The 20,099-nt window shown below is 35.3% G+C and overlaps 2 protein-coding genes across 8 annotated transcripts in view; one reads left to right on the top strand and one right to left on the bottom strand.

Annotated features, from left to right (window-relative positions):
- The window catches only part of LOC127851335 (E3 ubiquitin-protein ligase RNF213-like), a 173,717-nt gene that overhangs the window by 18,887 nt on the left and 134,731 nt on the right, over positions 1-20,099 (top strand). The gene's annotated exons all lie outside the window — the stretch shown is intronic.
- On the bottom strand, positions 344-18,349 carry LOC127851338 (arginyl-tRNA--protein transferase 1-like). Its single transcript, XM_052385063.1, has 6 exons — positions 18,159-18,349; positions 15,737-15,800; positions 12,881-13,197; positions 12,446-12,555; positions 4,714-4,815; positions 344-1,027 (listed from the first exon to the last, which is right to left on the bottom strand). The coding sequence occupies exons 1-6, from the start codon at positions 18,256-18,258 to the stop codon at positions 842-844; spliced, it is 879 nt and encodes a 292-aa protein (XP_052241023.1). The 5' UTR covers positions 18,259-18,349; the 3' UTR covers positions 344-841.

Raw genomic sequence — 20,099 nt, 5'->3', positions numbered from 1 at the left:
AAAACAAACCTTCGGGTTAAACTTTATATTTTGAATGAACATCATTCTGCGTATGTAGCATTAATTAATTGATTACAACATTTACCGTATGAGTGATATTTCATGAACAGGAACCTATATAAAACGGTAAATATTTGTGGTGTTATTTTCATCGCCTTCAAGACATTAAGACTGATCGTAATATATATATAACACTTTTCGTTTTGGATAATGATTAATAAAATTAGATACAATTGAAAAACAAGTTGCCTTATTATGTTGTAAAATTCATTTGATCCATCTTCAATTGAGTCAAATTTTGAGGACTCATATTCAAAAAGAATTCAAAGTAAAAGTAGCCATAAAGAGCAGTATGGGGAGATTTTGAAATCAAATACCATATATATTAATGATGCAGTGAGATGGACAAAGACATGCTTGATGTGTTGACAGTTTTAAAAAGCACATTAACTGACTGACATTTTGTTAAGGTACACTTTGAGTACACAAAGAGAAATACATTGAACCTTGTTATGGGAAAACTGGGCTAAATGCATGTTTTTAAAGGGTCCATCAACAGTTCATTGAATATTTTGTTTACAAAATGTCTGTTCTTAAAGAAAATCCAGTTCAGGCTGAAAGACATATAACACAAAAGCATTAAGCCCAGTTTTCGCAGAATGAGGCTCCATTTAACAGTTTCAGCCAATGCCCAAACAGCAGCGAATGCCAAGACAGCAGCCAATGCCCACACAGCAGCCAATGCCCGGACAGCAGCCAATGCCCAGACAGCAGCCAATGCCCAGACAGCAGCAAATGCCCAGACAGCAGCCAAAATAGGGTTAGTCTAATAATAAAAACATTACAACAAACAGCATGGCAATACCTCCAGCGGTGTTTCAACAAGAAACCCGTCATAGGCTCGTTTAGAACACTCCTTCTCATCATCGCCATGTACGGCCATTTGATAGCGCTTGTACACATCATACGATGAGGAATAGCTTGATTGAAACTCGCTCGATTGGGGGCCAGACCTTACTAATTTGATCTGCAGATATAGAAATAAAAAATCATGAGAAGGTGTTTGGAACGTCCCAAACGTACCTCTAGTGGAGAGTCGACAAGAAAGCGCGTGTACTGGTGTAGATCTGGTTTGCTGGGTTCGTCTTTGTGGATGGCTATCTGGTATTTCTGATACACTTGGTGGGACTCCTTCAGTGAAGACTCAAACTCTTCACTTCTGGGGTTAGATCGAACGGTTCTTATCTGTCCATGGAGGAACATTGAATTCACACGGGTACTATCAGGCAAGAATGAAATATTTTATGTTTTCTTAATCATTAATATCAATTACAACCATGAAGTTTCATGTTAAATTTTGCATGGTATCTCAGATATAATCCTGAAAAAATTCATCATACAAAAAATCAAAACAAAGGGCAATAACTCTCATTAAAGAATGTGTAGGTCTATGGTTCTTGAGCATGGCATTCCTCCTCATTGATGTATATATACACCTATGAAGTTTCATGTTGATATCTTTTATAGTTTCTGAGAATCAGATATACCCGTACCTAGCTCTAAAAAATTGTGTGACAGGCAGACAGACAAGTCCAATTCTATAATATCCCTCCGCCTTTGCCAGGGATAATTATAAATTGTGAACAAGTTATAACAAGAGTGCCAAACTGTCACAAGATACGCCCGTTCGAGGGTTTTGGACACCATGCTCAATGCTTGAAAGTGTCCTCAAGACCTAGTTATTGACCCGGCATGACCCATATTTGAACTTGACCTAGATATCACTTAGATGTAACATCTGACTAAATTTGGTGAAGATCAGATGAAAACTACTTCAATTAAAGAGCGGACAACATGCTTAATGCTTGAAATGCACTATGTGACCTCGTTTTTGACCCGGCATGACCCATGTTCAAACTTGACCTACATATCATCTAGACACAACTTCTGACCAAATTAGGTGAAGATCAGATGAAAACTACTTCAATTAGAGAGCGGACACCATGCTAAATGCTTGAAATGCACTAAGTAACCTCGTGACCTAGTTTTTGACCCGGCATGACCCATATTTGAACTTGACCTACATATCATCTAGACACAACTTCTGACCAAATTTGGTGAAGATCGGATGAATACAATTTGAATTAGAGTCCGGACAAAGTGGCGCCGTTGAAAATGCACTAATTGACCCTATGACCTAGTTTTTGACCCGGCATGACCCATATTCGAACTTGGCCTATATATCAACTAGATGCAACTGCTGACCAAGTTTGGTGAAGATCGGATGAATACAATTTGAAATAGAGTCCGGACAAAGTGGCCCCTTTGAAAATGCACTTATTGACCCTATGACCTAGTTTTTGACCCGGCATGACCCATATTCGAACTTGGCCTAGATATCAACTAGATGCAACTGCTGACCAAGTTTGGTGAAGATCGGATGAATACAATTTGAAATAGAGTCCGGACAAAGTGGCCCCTTTGAAAATGCACTTATTGACCCTATGACCTAGTTTTTGACCCGGCATGACCCATATTCGAACTTGGCCTAGATATCAACTAGATGCAACTGCTGACCAAGTTTGGTGAAGATCGGATGAATACAATTTGAAATAGAGTCCGGACAAAGTGGCCCCTTTGAAAATGCACTTATTGACCCTATGACCTAGTTTTTGACCCGGCATGACCCATATTCGAACTTGGCCTAGATATCAACTAGATGCAACTGCTGACCAAGTTTGGTGAAGATCGGATGAATACAATTTGAAATAGAGTCCGGACAAAGTGGCCCCTTTGAAAATGCAAAATTTGGTGAAGATCGGATGAATACAATTTGAATTAGAGTCCGGACAAAGTGGCGCCGTTGAAAATGCACTAATTGACCCTATGACCTAGTTTTTGACCCGGCATGACCCATATTCGAACTTGGCCTATATATCAACTAGATGCAACTGCTGACCAAGTTTGGTGAAGATCGGATGAATACAATTTGAAATAGAGTCCGGACAAAGTGGCCCCTTTGAAAATGCACTTATTGACCCTATGACCTAGTTTTTGACCCGGCATGACCCATATTCGAACTTGGCCTAGATATCAACTAGATGCAACTGCTGACCAAGTTTGGTGAAGATCGGATGAATACAATTTGAAATAGAGTCCGGACAAAGTGGCCCCTTTGAAAATGCACTTATTGACCCTATGACCTAGTTTTTGACCCGGCATGACCCATATTCGAACTTGGCCTAGATATCAACTAGATGCAACTGCTGACCAAGTTTGGTGAAGATCGGATGAATACAATTTGAATTAGAGTCCGGACAAAGTGATGCCTTCCGCCCGCCGCCCGCCGCCCGCCGCCCGCCCGCCGCCCGCCCGCCGCCCGCCAAGGGGTTTCACATAATACGTCCCGTATTTTATACGGGCGTATAAAAAAAGAGAAAAATGCTGTATGAGAAAGCAAATACATTGTGTTAATCCTGATTTTAGAAAGTGCAAATTTAAACAACTTTTAAGATTTTTGTAATCGTAAGTCTGGCCTTTTGGGACTGTATGATTTTATAATTATTATTGCTTGGTTTCAGATAATATGTGAATATATAATATATTATATGTCACGAAACACCATCTATATCTATTTTTTGTAATAGGAAACTTATGTTCTGACCAAGTTTCAACAAGATTGAATGATATATACTAGCCTCTAGAGTGTTCACAAGTTGTTTCTGTTATTTGACCTAGTGACCTAGTTTATGACCCTACATGACCCATTTGAACTTGATTGAGATATCATGAGGACTCATGTTCTGACCAAACTCCATGAAGATGGGTAATAAATATGGCATCTAAAGTGTTCACAAGCTCTTTCTTTAATTTAAGTTAGTGGCATAGTTTTTAACATAACCCAGTTTCAAACTTGGACAATATATACATGGGACTAGTGTTCTGATCAAGTTTCATGAAGAATGGGCAATAGGTGTGGCCTCTAGCGTGCTCATAAGCTTTTTCTTTAATATAAATGTGGTGATTAGTAGCTATAAATAATAACCTTAAGAAGACTAGGGCTGTTTGTAAAACATGCATGCCCCCCATATGGGCTGTCAGTTGTAGTGGTAGCCATTGTGTGAATACGTTTCGAGTCACTTTGACCTTGACCTTTGACCTAGTGACCTGAAAATCAATAGGGGTCATCTGCCAGTCATGATCAATGTTCCTATGAAGTTTCAGGATCCTAGGCCTAATAATTCTTGAGTTATCATCAGGAAACCATTTTACTGTTTCGAGTCACTGTGACCTTGACCTTTGACCTAGTGACCTGAAAATCGATAGGGGTCATCTGCCAGTCATTATCAATGTATCCCTGAAGTTTCATGATCCTAGGCGTAAGCATTCTTGAGTTATCATCAGGAATTCATTTTAATATTTCGAGTCACTTTGACCTTGACCTTTGACCTAGTGACCTGAAAATAGTTAGGGGTCATCTGCCAGTCATGATCAATGTACCTATGAAGTTTCATGATCCTAGGCCTAAGCATTCTTGAGTTATCATCCGGAAACCATTTTACTATTTCGAGCTAGGCCTAAGTGTTCTTGAGTTATCATCCGGAAACCATCTGTTGGACGGACCGACCGACAGACCGACCGACATGCGCAAAACAATATACCCCCTCTTCTTCGAAGGGGGCATAATAATCTACATTAAACTCTTCTATGTACTTCTAATTTGTGAGCACATTTTGCTGCTTTACTGGGCTCTGATATGTAGTCTTCAAGTGTCTTCCCTGCTTGCTTCCCTTTGATGCTGCTGACGGCGGCCGTCTGAAATCAATCCAAAGCCAATTAGATACATCATTTCCCTTCTTCCATTTTCAGTGAAAATACAAACGTAATTAACATGTTGATTGTACTGAAGTGTTGTATATTTGCATTTTTATTTCAACAAGAGGACCATGATGGCCCAAGGTCACACACCTAAGTTCAAAATGAACAGCCACCTTTATGGCTCTAAAAATTATACAAGAGCACCGCATAACGGGTGCCACTCTCGGCTGCGAATCTTGTTAGATTTTTTAAATTTTTTTTTAGAGGTCACAGTGACCTTGACCTTTGACCTAGTGACCCAAAATGGGTGTGGCGTGTGGAACTCATCAAGGTGCATCTACATATGAAGTTTCAAAGTTGTAGGTGGAAGCACTTTGATTTTAGAGCCAATGTAATGGTTTAATCACGACGCCGGCGGACGTCGGACAGCGGACGATGGATGAACAGGCTATGACAATACCTCGGGTTTTCTCCAAAACAATTTCAAAAGTTTTTAGTAAAACATACATGTGTGTTAGGAAAATACTCTAACAGACGTGTTTTTTTTTAATTTGCTAAAGGATCACCAAAGGTAGATTTCTGAGAAATTTTGTATTTCTGTATTTCACTTGGTGCTCAGAGGAGCTTATATCCCAAAACATATAGATATTGAAATAATTACTTTTGGATAAATGTGTATTAAATTTCAATTGTATTTTGAAAAAGTACTGGGTCAATACTCACAATGGCCTTCAGTTAAAAGTTAAATAAATTTCTTTAAATCATAATAAATTGTTAGACTGTACATGTAGATGAATGATTTATTTATGCAATTTGTAAATAATGTAAAAGTTAAATAAATTTCTTTAAATCATAATACATTTTTAGACTGTAGATGAATGATTTATTTATGCACTTTGTAAATAATATTGTTTTTGGTGTTTCGAAAATAATCTTTTATTAGGAGTGTATTTCAAAATCTACCAGGTATTTTAATTATTTAAGGTACATTTTGTAAGAAACAAGAGCTGTCAGAGGACAGCGCGCTAAACTATTCGAGTGCTTGACAGTATAACGTAAGCCATCATGGGGAAATTGTTCATATTCAATAATTTATTAGACAATCTTTCAAAAATAAAAAAAAGGAAAAAAATTAATTTGGGGGGGGGAGTAGGGGGGGGCAGGGGGGTGGGGGTGAGAGGGGGGTATACTGTTGGGTGTGGTAATTTATAAGATGATGTTGAAAAAAAAAATTGAAGGGGAGGTTGGGGGGGAGGGATTCTGGGTAGGGGCGTGGGGTATTGTTTGGGTGGAATCCATTGTGGTATTTGGGTAAGTGTTGTTTTGTCAAAGTAATAATAAAATGTGATCATACATAAAGAAGTTATGGCAATTTAAGCAAAATGTTCAATTATCTAGTGTAAAAGGGGCCGTAATTATGTAAAAATGCTTGATACAGTGGTCTGCTCTTGTTTATAGGTTGGGGTCATGTTGGTAAACCAGTATGGAACATATAAAAGCAATATGTCAAAGGATATAGGAAATATTTGGGGTAGTACGCAAACTTTAAAACATAGATTTATCAATAATATGCATATTCTAAGTATAAAAGGGGCAATAATTATGACAAAAATGCTTGATAGAGTTGTCTGCTCTTGTTTAAAGGTTGGGGTGATGTTGGTAAACAAGTATGCAAAATATGAAAGCAATATGTCAAGGGACAATCAAAATAAATGGAGTAGTACGAAAACTTTAACATTTGCTGCATATTCTAAGTGGAAAAGGGGCCATAATTATGACAAAATGCTTGATAGAGTTGTCTGCTCTTGTTTATAGGTTGGGGTCATGTTGGTAAACAAGTATGCAAAATATGAAAGCAATATGTCAAGGGACAAAAAAAAAATTGGGGTAGTACGCAAACTTTAACATTTGCACGCTAACGCAGAAGCTAACGCTAACGGTAACGCAGACGGTCACGTCGACACCGGGGTGAGTAGGGTAGCTCCACTATATATATTTCATGTATAATAGTCGAGCTAAAAATGTCTATTTGAGCGTTTTACTTAAATATGAATTAATACATGAAGATTTGTGTAAAAGAAGACCCTGTTGAAGGACTTTCATATCAAAGTGTTAAAAATAAGATATCACTCAATATGTAAGATTGTGTAATCAATCATTTACAGAATGTAGTATAGTGTGACTATATGCAATGGTATGCTGGTTTCACTTTCTGTATGTTTAAATCTTCTGAACCGACATAATGGTAAAATGATAAAATGGAGCACAATTCAGCATCGCAATAATAGGATGATGATCACGTCAATTTTATAAAATACTCGCACATGTTATTGCAGATCATTCTGATATGTGAAACAAAAACAATTCACAAACAGAAACTTCTCATGAAACGTTAAAAATTTGGATTGTATTTATGATCTGATCAATGGAATGTTGTTATGCCTCATTGATAAATTTGTTACAGGTAATATGTTTCATGCTTGGAGATTTGTTGTTGCTATTTTAAGAGAAAGCATTGATTTTGGTTGAATGTATGTCATGAATTGTATAACAGCACTTCAGTAAATGTTTGTAATGGCCCGTTTTCAAAATATATTTGCAACTACTCTAAGACATACATTTTTTCTCGTCTCTAATAGCAATAATGCTTATAAAAAGATCTTCAGTTACACATATTCTTTGAACATGTGTTCCGACTGTCTCAAACATTTTTAAGACCTGAATAATAGCAATTTGAAAGACAAACCGAATGTTCACATTTCTACATGACAGGGAAATCTTTAAAAATTGACAACAGCACTTGGTTCCAATTTTTAAATATTAACATTCTTTCAATCAGTTGTTGTGGTTGTTGAAACCACATCTTTTCGGATGTAGAATGTGTGATGCTATAAGTGAACACAAGGTTTCAATAATTCTCATGTTCTCCACACAAAAACTGTGTCCTTTGACCCAAAATCTTCCCCCTCAAACTCATGATTGGAAACAAAAACTGTGACAAAGGACTTGAAACACTTACCGGTATCTTCACAAAGATACCCGCTACTTAAATTATCTAATGGTTGCACACAATCTCTAAAGATTATCACATATATCTATTATACAAACATGCCCTTTGACATTTTCATCAATGTTTTAAGTGTGTTATTGTCTGAAACAATGAAACTGAATATTAAACATCTTCACTATGGCAGATCACAGTCATTTCCGGGGCAGGGAATTTGACCACTGACAAAGGTGACATGGGGAATACATATTCAATCCCAAATAGAGAAACACTTAAATGTCAAGCATTAAAACAAAAAATTAAGGTTTGCCTAGAGCAAAAACAACCCTAAAATTACTTTATTGTGTCTAGTTTACTAAAATTAAAGTATTAATTTTAAAGAGTAAAGTGGGAAACATGTCTTTATACTGATCATACATGAATTACTAACTTAATCACTATTAGGGAAAGATCTAGAGTGATATATCAGGACAAATCTGAAATACAAGGTTCTGCACCCTGATCCTTTTTTACCCTCCCCCTCTACTGCCCCTCTTGGTTATTTAAACAAAAAAGTATGTTGAAATGTAATATATTTCAACTAGAGTTCACTGGAAAATGAATAGATACTGCTGCTTTTAAACATTATTTACAATATTTAGATTAAGAAATCCATAATGACATTTGCATGGTTTTGCAGTCCACCCTTCTACTTTTCACAGGCACCCTGTACTATTGTGATTGTAGATCTTTCCTCAGGTAACATTTCAATCTGCTACTGTCAGAGAGAAAACAGACAATTCTATCCAGTGTCAGCAGATATTACCCAGAGTAACAAGAGCACCACACTACGGGTGCCAACGCTCAGCTGTGGGTGCAATTTTGAATAAATGAAAGCTTGTCAGAAGAATATTTTGGTCACACAGAGGGCAGACGACGAGCTGGCTATGATAATACCTCAGGTTTTCTCTGAAAACAGCCGAGCTAAAAAGCATTCTGAGTCGGCAATATTTTGAGTTGAGATTAAATTTGTGATAAAGAAATTTTGAAACTGTGGGGTGTAGCTTTAAAAACTGTGACTTATACCACCCTTTTGTCAAATAAGAACATTTGGAATAATATATAGACAATATTTGTTGGATTTGGTGGAATATCTATTTTAATTCACAAGTGATCATAGAAAATATATGTTCTTCTTTAATGCTTACAAATGATAATCTTTGTATTTAAACTGGAGAATTACGCTAAAATAATGACGTATTATTTAACATAACAAGAGCACCGCATAGCGGGTGCAGTTTTGAATAAATAAAAGCTTGTCAGAAGTTTGATATTAGAGGTCACAGTGACCTTGACCTTTGACCTAGTGACCCAAAACTGGGTGGGGCGTGTAGAACTCATCAAGGTGCAGCTACATATGAAGTTTCAAAGTTGTACATGTAGGTGGAAGCACTTAGATTTTAGAGCCAATGTTAAGGTTTTAGCACGGCAGATGGCGGACGATGAGCTGGCTATGACAATACTTCAGGTTTTCTCTGAAAAAAGAAGAGCTAAAAAACCACAACGTCATTTCACAGTAAAACAGTGAAAAATATCAATAACTTTTCACTGCTAATTTTCACTATTGAAACAGTGAATTATCAGTTCTCACTCACTGATATTTCCCTTTAAAACACCAGAAAGCATAAAGTAAAAATGTTCTTTGAGTGAGTAGGCTCAGTACATGTATTCAGATTCCCATATAAACTAATGTAAATAAACATTAGTAAGTTTCTTCCAAACTGAGGTCAGGTTACTACAACTGACAGACCTGTCAACTCAAATCATGAATGAATTAGCAATCAAAGGGTGACCCAAGTTCATGATACAACTCACTTAGCTATGTATCTAATCTACAATACAATAACATGTGTAGGGCGTTATCTGATGTTTTGAAGATACAAGTGAGCTGACCATTATCAGAAAAGGTATATCCAACAGAAAATAATGTGGTCAGCATCTGCACCAGACATATGATATCTTTCTTTTTCTTGTGGATTTCTATCCAACACATCATTTTTTGGAGGCCATGGTTTAATCACACAGGTGACTATGTCAAAATCACTGCACAAGTCATTAAATGTGTGTATGCTTTAGTCATGTCACAACGGATTGTGACAATCCATAGGCAAAAACTAACCATTGGTGATCTGATTGGATATCACATAATCCTGCAAATTTTCCACTTAAAACGTTTTTTTTTATATATTTTTCAATAACATCATTTAGAGTTATGATAAGGAATGCAAATAAATAATGTTTTTTACTTCTGAATAGTAAGAATTTAAACATAAAGGCATTAGTTCTTCTGGTTTAATATACATAGGTCAGAAATAACAATTGTTAGTTTATTCTCGTTATTAACAAAAATTGCAAGCATCAAATGAAAATTATTTAGTTTTTTCATAACCTAACAATTTTCTCTGAACATACATGTAGATTGAAATGTATATTTGATAGTTTTGAAAAAACAAGAGGGTCTGAAAGGCCCAAAGTCGCTCACCTGAGATAACAAGATATTATCCGGACAAATCGGACAAATCTTCTGACTAAGTTTCATGAAGATCGGAAAATAAATGTGGCCTCTAGAGTGTTAATAAGGTTTTACTTTAGCCATATAAGGAAAAATGCCCCGCCCCGTGGCAGCCATGTTTTTCAACCAACCAGCATCATTTTTGAACTCTTCCAAGATATTATCAGGATGAATCTTCTGACCAAGTTTTATGAAGAACGGACAGTAAATGTGGCCTCTAGAGTGTTAACAAGATTTGACTAAAGCCATATAAGGAAAAATGCCCCACCCCTTGGAAGCCATGTTTTTCAAGCAAACATAATTATTTTCGAACTCATCCAAAAATATCATTGAGACCAATCTTCTGACCGAATTTCATGAAGATTGGACAATAAATGTGGCCTCTAGAGTGTTAACAAGGTTTTACTTAAGCCATATATAGCCATATAAGGAAAAATGCCCCGCCCCTGGTGGCCATGTTTTTAAAGCAACTAAAATCATTTTCAAACTCATCCAAGATATCATTGGGACAAATCTTCTGACCACGTTTCATGATGATCAGAAAATAAATGTGACCTCTAGAGTGTTTATAAGGTTTAAATATAGCCATATAGGTTAAAATGATCCGGCCCGTGGTGGCCATGTTTTTCAACAACCAGCATCATTTTTGAACTCGTCCAAGATATTATTGGGATGAATCTTCTGACCAAGTTTCATGAAGATCGGACTATAAATGTGGCCTCTAGAGTGTTAACAAGATTTTACGATAGCAATATATAGCCATATAAGGAAAAATGCCCTGCCCCTTGGCAGCCATGTTTTTCAAGCAACCAAAACCATTTTCGAACTCATCCAAGACATCAATAAGACAAATCTTCTGACCATATTTCATGAAGATTGGACAATAAATGTGGCCTCTAGAGTGTTAACAAGGTTTTACTATAGCCATATAAGGAAAAATGCCACGCCCCCTGGCAGCCATGTTTTTCAACCAAAGGGCATCATTTTTTAACTAGTCCAAGATATTATTGGGATGAATCTTTTGACCAAGTTTCATGAAGATTGGACAATAAATGTAGCCTCTAGAGTGTTAACAAGATTTTACTATAGCCATATAAGGAAAAATGCCCCCCCCCCTGGCAGCCATGTTTTTCAAACAAAGGTTACAATTTTTGAACTCATCCAAGATATCATTGGGACCAATCTTCTGAGCAAGTTTCATGAAGATCGGAAAATAAATGTGGTCTCTAGAGTGTTATAACAAGGTTTTACTATAGCCATATAAGGAAAAATGCCTCGCCCCCTGGGGGCCATGTTTTTCAACTAACCGGCATCATTTTCGAACTCGTCCAAGATATTATTGGGATGAATCTTCTGACCAAGTTTCATGAAGTTCAGACAATAAATGTCGCCTCTATAGTGTTAACAAGATTTTACTATAGCCATATATAGCCACATAAGGAAAAATGCCCCGCCCCTTGGCAGGCATGTTTTTCAAGCAAACGTAACCATTATCGAACTCATCCAAGATATCATTGAGACTAATCTTCTGACCAAATTTCATGAAGATTGGACGGGTAAATGTGGCCTCTAGAGAGTTAACAAGGCAAATGTTGACGGCGCACGACGGACGACGCACGGAAGAAGCTTATTAGAAATGTTACAATGGAAATTTTAAGTATTTCCTTATAATATTTTTTTTTCTGGTCTTATAGGTCGTTTGTGGTTTGTTAATGATATAACATAATGGTAACTGAATTTTGTGAAGAAACAGTCATTTGTTTTTTGTTTTTTTTTTCCTATCAGACAAAGCTGTATATATATTAATTACCAAAGGTTACACATTTACCTCACAACGACCACGTGTTAACCCTGTCCTACAAAAACACACATACACTCTGTCAATGGTGTATAACAGACTTCAACCCAAATAGGCCAACTATAAATCCCATAGCACATGTTACAAACAATCTATCATTTCTTATAATTCGACTCATCTGAAATGATGCTTTCATTATTTATAAATAATGATTCTCAGAGATTTTACATACTATAAATAATAAGTATGACACTATATGACAGCCTTTTACCTCGGAAGCGGATGTGCCATCTATTTTATTTGCCATTTTTGCCAATTTCCTCTCACGCCGGAGTTCCTTGGCCTTTTTGCAGGGTGGTTTGGTTGGATCTGGACCGGTTCCTGTGATAACACAAATATATCTTTTAATTGAAAGGCCCGTTGTAGAGTTTACAAATTCAAATCTATTTAAATTGTTCCACAATGATAGACATCTCTTATTCAATTGACTTTTACAGTAGTTTTTAATTAGTTATTAATCCCTCTAATATTTCCTCTTAATTTTATTTTGACATTAAAAACAAAATGCTTAACATTCACATATGTACATGTAGATATGGTATTGCCATCTAACAGCTTAAGGGCCTTATTAACTGATATTAACAGATTTAAAATAAATGAAATAAACTAAATCTAAAGCAATTACCAATATTAATGATTAACAGACCTTTTCTCGGAACTTTATGTTCTTTTTCTGAGCCACTCAGATCTTCGGCAATATGTTCCTGATCTAAAGTTGCCGCCTGAGTACCCGGATTTTGTTCAGACTGGTTTTCACCATCAACAAAGTCATCCTGATCACCCAGAGGATTGTCATCATCCTTGTCACTGGTGGGCTTGATGCCTTCAATCAAGTACTTGTTGACCTTTTTTAAAACCTTTTTTTGTGACTTGCGCAGTTTGAAGTTGAGCACCTCACAGCGAATGGTGTATAGAGGACAGCAGGTTTGCTTCATGGTTGGTTTGTAACAGTACTTGCCACTCCTTAAGAAAAAAAGATGTCATATCCATGTAATGCAACCATAAATAATATTTGTCAACTAGTTGACTTTTTTTCTTGAATTGAAATCCCTCAACTGTACACTTATGAAAAAAAAATCTTAGTCCAAGGCCCATAACTTTGCCAAAAATTAATGGACTGCAACTAAACTCACACTTCGGTAAGTCATGTAATTAGACTCAAATACCAAAAATCAGCTTTAAGTCATTAAGTGTTACTACAAATGTATAGAAAATTTTCAAAGTCCAAGGCCCATAACTTCCCCAAAATTAAGAGGACCAGAACTAAACTCACACTTCATCTAACAGTCCTGAAGTCCTGTAGGTAGACTCACACAGCAAATATCAGGTCAATATCTAAAAGCGTTTTGAAAAAAAAGTCCAGAAAATGGAATGGAATGCCGGACAAACAGATGGGCAGACAGACGGACAGTCCGACTGCTATATACCGCCCTACCCTGGGCATAAAAACACACATACAACTATCATAGTAATCAGGGCACATTCTCATACCTGAGGAAATAGGCAAGGCCCACTCAGGAATGACCTTTTAAGCAAAACCCTTAACAAGCTGGAATTTCTGAATATTTTTAATATTCTTCTGATTTTTAGGAACTTCTATGTATAAATAGAAAAATTATACGTATACTTTACCATGAAAGATAAAAAATAATTGTTTCATTTTAATTAGGGATGCAAGAGGTTAACCGGTTAATCTACAGAAACGACCAGTTAACCGGTTACATTTTCGGGAAAAGGTTAACCTGGACAAAAGTATTTAATTATGCTTTTTTATGGAATAATTCGTACGATTGTACTTTTTCAGCGTGACACACTGCAAACTTGCGCTGGCGACTAGTTAAAACAATATACCACACAATCGACGGTAATAAATAACGCGTCAACAATCAAAGTAATAAAGCGATTAATCATACCTTTGTGATAACAAATAGGGGGTACGTTTTGATAATTGGCCCTATTGTTTTGTAAGACGTAATTGACAAATTATCGAACTCACCATAAAAATCAGTTGAGACATTGGACAGCTTATTGTGATGTTTTGTTAACCAATATCCAACACAGATTGCTCTCGAAAATACCGTGTTTATAAGTAACAATTTTATCAAGAATTGCATTCGTAGTTAAAATCTTGTCGAGTTAACGGCATATTTCTTTATCTGAATATAATATCATTAGTATAATTTACCTCCAACGATTCAACCATATCCGTCCGATGCAAGTTTTATTTAAGAAAGCAAATTATTAACTTATTAAATAATTAAACATCAATTAAAAATATTTAAAAAATAAAACCGTTAAATTTAGCATTTTTGTAATTGCTTAACATTTGGGCGCTATGGTACGTTAACAAACATACGTAACTGTCAGTATTTGTGATCATAATACTAGTAATTTTCGCTATTAAATAAATATACTGATTATATAAATTCTTAAATTTACAATTACATTTTGTTCCAAATTAATTTAATTTGCATTTGTGTCATTTATTTTACCCACGTTTTTTAAATGTATAATGAATATCAAACAATAATAATTCGGCTACAGACGCTAAAATGCAAACTACAAACTATGCAATTATTGAATAAGAAGAGATGCGGATTCGTTGAGCACACATCACCCACTTTACGTCAAACTGGAAGGGAAAATAAAATTGAATATTAAGTGAATTTGAGTTTCAAAAATTAAAACAGAATGAACAAAGAAACAAACCGTTTTTGTGAGCGATACGATGCAAACGTAATATAAGCGGTCAAACCAAAAATAAGTTATAAACACATGAAAATGTAGATTTTCTAGTTTTTTACTCCTATGCATATACATAGGGAAAAAAATATATATAACATACGTTTACAAAATTATTAAAATAAATTGTTTAATACATTTTAAAACAAAACTGGCATGTTATCAACGCAAGCAATGTCAAATTTGAAATTACTTTTGTTTCTATAGAGCAGTTCGAGCGGTATGACATTTTTTACGTACTCTAATCATTTAAACTACTTCAGGCGTTTTTGTTAATCGGTTAATAACCAGTTACAGCAAACGGTTAACCGGTTAATGATTTTTGTAACCTCTAGCATCCCTAATATTAATTTACATACATTGTAACTGAAGTAAATTAGAAATTTGAACAAAAGTTTAATAATCAATACACATGCACATATAATAAGAACGAATACCTTTTTTGCAAAAATATAATGTATCCTTTTGATGATAATATAGCTCTGGCTATAAACAATTAAAAATTACTGGATAAACACAATTTCGATGCATGTTAACTCTTTAAGTGCTGGAACCAAATTTTGAAGGCCTTTGCAAACAGTATGGATCCAGATGAGACGCCACAGAATGTTTGCTTTTCTTATAGTATTTTTTTTTTAAATCGAAGAAAATGCTAATTTTAGAAATTCAATAGACGACATTTTAGCAGAAGACGAATTTCCCAGCATGCAAAGGGTTAATCAATAAATTCACTCTCAGACCTCAAAGATAAAAACCTCACCTTCTCCATCCTCTGTCCAAAAGATCTTGATAATCTTGCACTGTCATGGAATGTGCCCACATACCTGAATATATCAAGTTCCATTTGTCAGGTGCATATGTGCCAGGCTTTGGAAAAACCTTGCTTTACTCTTTCCCACTCAGAAGCAAAGTGAAATGGCTTTTGCAACTAGCATAAAACCAGAACAGCCTGCAAGTAACTCGCAGACTGTTCAGGTTTTATGCTGTTTGCTGCTCATCAGTATCTAAGAGTGAAATGAAGTCTTTAAAATTTGAATCTAGTAAGAAAGGTCTTAAATTAAATATAACTTTCTAAGGGACTACAAATGCGTGAAAATACGTATCTAAGTGGTACATGTATCTAAGTGGTATATAAGTGGTATCTAAGTGGTATATAAGTGGTATCTAAGTGGTATATAAAAGGGTAAATGCATGTGCTTTAAAGGGACCTTTTAACAGACTTTGGTAGATATTGAAGTTTGTCATTAAATGCTTTATATTGATAAATGTTAAAATTGGATCTAAAAAGCTCCAGTAAAAAAAAACTAGAATAAAATAAAAAAATAAAAAAGTAACCCTCCACCGGGCTCGAACCATGACTCTTGGAGTAAAATTCTAACGCTTAGACCACTCTGCCATCCGTGTTCATACAATGGTTGATGTAAATTATATTTTATATAAGCAATCCTTGTAGTGTCACAAAATATAACAACAACAACAGAACTCTCCAAATTATTCAATTGTTTCGCCTTGCAACGCTGTATAATTTTCAGTTTTTTTAAGGTTTATATGCATCAAAAGATGCATATAATGAATAATTTATGGCATGGTAAATGTTCAGTACTACTGTTTCCTCACAAATATCATAACAACAACGAAAATTTGCAAATCTGAAACAACTTTTATTTAATTTTGTCGATTTACCAAACAAAAAAAGGTCCGTTTAAGTGTTGTCCTGGATTAGCAAATGCACTCCGCACAGGCAAATACATGAAAGAGGTGACATTTTCTGTTTTTGAAGTTTTTCACTTACAGGATGCCTTTTTAAACAAAAATCCAGTCTAGTGCGTAAGTGTTATCCCTGGCCTGTATAGCTGTGCTGACTGCACAGGCTAATCTGGGAGGACATTTTTTTGCACATGCATTAAGCCCCGTTTTGCCCAGAGCCTGGCTAATTTATTATGGCTTATGGAGCTCAGATTCCCTGTGCGTACCTAAGAATGATTATATGTGACAAGGCATATTTATGTATGATAAATCACAATTACAAACAAGAGTAAAAGATTTAAAAAGGAACATTTTATTCTGAAATGATCAACATGAGCAACCATATATTTACAAGCCACCACATTGTCATAAAGTCACAAAAAATAATATTAATAAACATCTGTTTAAAAACTGTGACATTAAATACACCTCTATTTGGTTTTTTAATTTAAGAATTTGACATGTGAATAGTAAGTATAGCATGTGTATTTGTAGTTTCTGCCCCCAAGGGTCAAAACACCAACTTTGGGGAAAGGGCCACAGCCTTTTTTCGGGGGAAAAAAGACTCAATTTGCTGGCTTTGGGGAATGAAAAATATTGAGGTAGATTGGAAATTTAGAGAAAAATGCATGATTTTAAAGAAATTTCTGTAGGGGAAAGGGCCTGATTGGTTAAGGGGAAGAAAAAGAGGCCCCTTGCGAAGAATTTTTTTTTTGCCCTGCCCTCTTAATGAATACATCTTAATTTTTTAAGTGAAAAGATTCAAAAACACTCATTTTGTATACGTTAATATATTGCTAAATAAGTATTCTTGGGCATAACATAAAAAACCGCATTAGAAGATTGACAAATAGAACAGAAACTTGTAAATTACAAGTAGAAGTTATTAATACAAAAGTTTAATAACTGTTTAAGCTTTAATAAAATATTTTCAGTGAATAGAAAAGTTTGGTTGGGCTTAAGCCTATTGCAATCGAGTACTATCCCTGTTCAGTGTAACGTCTGGATATGCAGGTGAACATGCCAGTGAACATGTAGTGGATGTGATTGCAGGTGTGTATGGAACATTCAGCTTAGCATTCTGTAAATAAACAATTTTGACATGGCTTCAGCCGGAATTTAATCTATATTTGAAGGTTAATCATTTATTTTTGTATTGTTTCCATTAATTTAGAAATTCTGTGACTTGTTTCCTTATTTGTTTGATATGCGGTATCTGCAGGATAACCCGTAACTTTAGGGTCGAGTCCCAGACTGGCTGCACAATTTTCTCTCCCAAGGATAATACCAAATGTGTATTTAAGGATAAGGAATTTTATGTATCAACAAAGACCCTTTGGCATTGCCTCTAATAAATATTAAGACAAGGCCCATTAACTTGTTTAGAGTACACAACTTTCGAAATTGTATGATCTAATTTCAAAATGGCAAGTTACCATGTGAATAATTGGTATCTGCACATCCACAATAGCCACATCTGTAACGCTCATTTTCAGAAAAATACTCAACAACAGAAACGTTTGAGTTTGCGGCCATCGTTTACAGCAGCAACTTATTTATTTGGTATTGATTTGTTATTCCAATGTTTATCTGACAGCAATATAAACAAATGCAGACTTTGCAACAAAGTAATTTTTCAATGTGTACCAAAACTATACAGGTTACAATATACTAAATCTTTTGGGAGTGCAATGCTATACTCTTTAAAAACCTGAACATCATTTATAAGAAGACACAATTTTCTGTGTGGGCACTTGCCATGACTTTATTTTAGAATGTTTCTTTGTGCATGTGGTAGGGAAAACATTGATGTTTAACACAAATTCACTCATTTGCTTGAAGGTTAAATACTACATGAGACTTTGACAGATGGCGGGAAACCCTCATCCACTGGTACGAACCCGGTAAATTGATGGCTGTAAAACAGTGACCGCTGATTCGCATCGAGTTCTTTCTTGCAAAACGCATGACCCCCCCTTTTTTATTGTCTAAATCATTGCGTCTTGGAATGCTCTTTAAGAAAAGGTATGGTTATGGGGGTCTCTATGCGCAAAAGTTTGACTTTATTTTTTGTTGAAGTTATTGCTTTTACATTGAATTTGTGTAGGAAATCTTTTGGTATATTGTAACCTACACCGCAATATACAAAGGTACTTGTTGTAAGCTATACCAGTTGTTAAACCGGTCAGCCAACAACTTGCCATAAACCAAAACATAAAGCTGTTAACTTATATATAAAATGATTCTGATACTTAGCTATTTCTAAATATAAATTAAGAAAAAATATCATTATATAACAATATGCAAATCAGTTATCGTGATTAATGTAAAACGCTTTAAATAGCAATCTAGCTTTCAACACCTTTTCAAAATGTTGGTAAGTGACACGCAACAGTGTTATAGATATATAACAATACCCACAATAATTAATACAACAATAAATTTAAACAATACTCAACGACTTTGAAGAATCAACACATCATATACATTGAATATCTCACTGAAATTGATAACTTACAATGCCTATAAGCAAAAGGTAATTTTCTTGAATGCGGTAAATCAACTGGCAACACGCCGACACTATTTTGGTTAATATAATTACCAACATGGAAATTCAAAGTTTCAAGAACAATCTCCGACAAGACCCTGCTACAGTGATTACTTTAGTCGATGGAACATGTGGTACGAATGCATGTACCATCATTTCAAAATCAAGACCGCATAAATGTGAAACAGTCAGTGGCACATTTAGCCTTAAACCATTTAAGTAGAATTAATGGCTGTAAAAATAACAATGGGTTTCAAATCATATGAAATGAAGAAGATAATTGATAGAAAATAACAAAACTCTAAATCAATGTCAAGCAGCAATATACTCACAATCTTATATGTGTAATTAAACTGCAATTTAATGATTTATATATATAGTTTCCGAAAATCGGTACATATTGATAGAGTCAGTCATATAGACATGCAATACAGAGGCAGAAAATATATTTCAGACTTATTATAAAAAACAGCCACTGAGGCACAAACTATGGACGTACATAACACAATCGCGCCATTATCTCATTGTGATATATAGCATGAGAGGTTCTTAAGTTAAATGGCAGTGGCGCTGGGTAATCTCCGAAAATTTTTCGTACAAAAATGTCGAAACCCGAAAAGGTTCATTTTCAGGGATATCGAAGTCCACGGCCATGACTTCAACCTACAATCTGGCCACTGAACAGTGAACAAGCTTTTATTTAAACCAGGGATTATAAATGACCAAAGCTGATCTTAAGGTCAACCTAAAACGGTACAATATTTCATTCCAGATTGCCGATTATATAATCAACTAACGCCCCAAATCTTCATTTTTTCACAGCCGAAAG

This window comes from Dreissena polymorpha, chromosome 11, assembly GCF_020536995.1.
Source record: "Dreissena polymorpha isolate Duluth1 chromosome 11, UMN_Dpol_1.0, whole genome shotgun sequence".
Taxonomy (NCBI): Eukaryota; Metazoa; Mollusca; class Bivalvia; order Myida; family Dreissenidae; genus Dreissena; species Dreissena polymorpha.
This window is presented reverse-complemented; position numbering and strand designations above follow the sequence as displayed.

Bases quoted from the DNA above. Each gene is read 5' to 3' on its own strand.
- LOC127851338 (XM_052385063.1), bottom strand. From the start codon at position 18,258: ATGGCCGCAAACTCAAACGTTTCTGTTGTTGAGTATTTTTCTGAAAAT. The intron at 15,801-18,158 runs GTAACTTGCCAT...TGATATATTCAG, and splicing joins AGATACCAATTATTCACATG to GTATGTGGGCACATTCCATG. The intron at 4,816-12,445 runs GTAAAAGGCTGT...GATTGATTTCAG, and splicing joins ATGGCACATCCGCTTCCGAG to ACGGCCGCCGTCAGCAGCAT.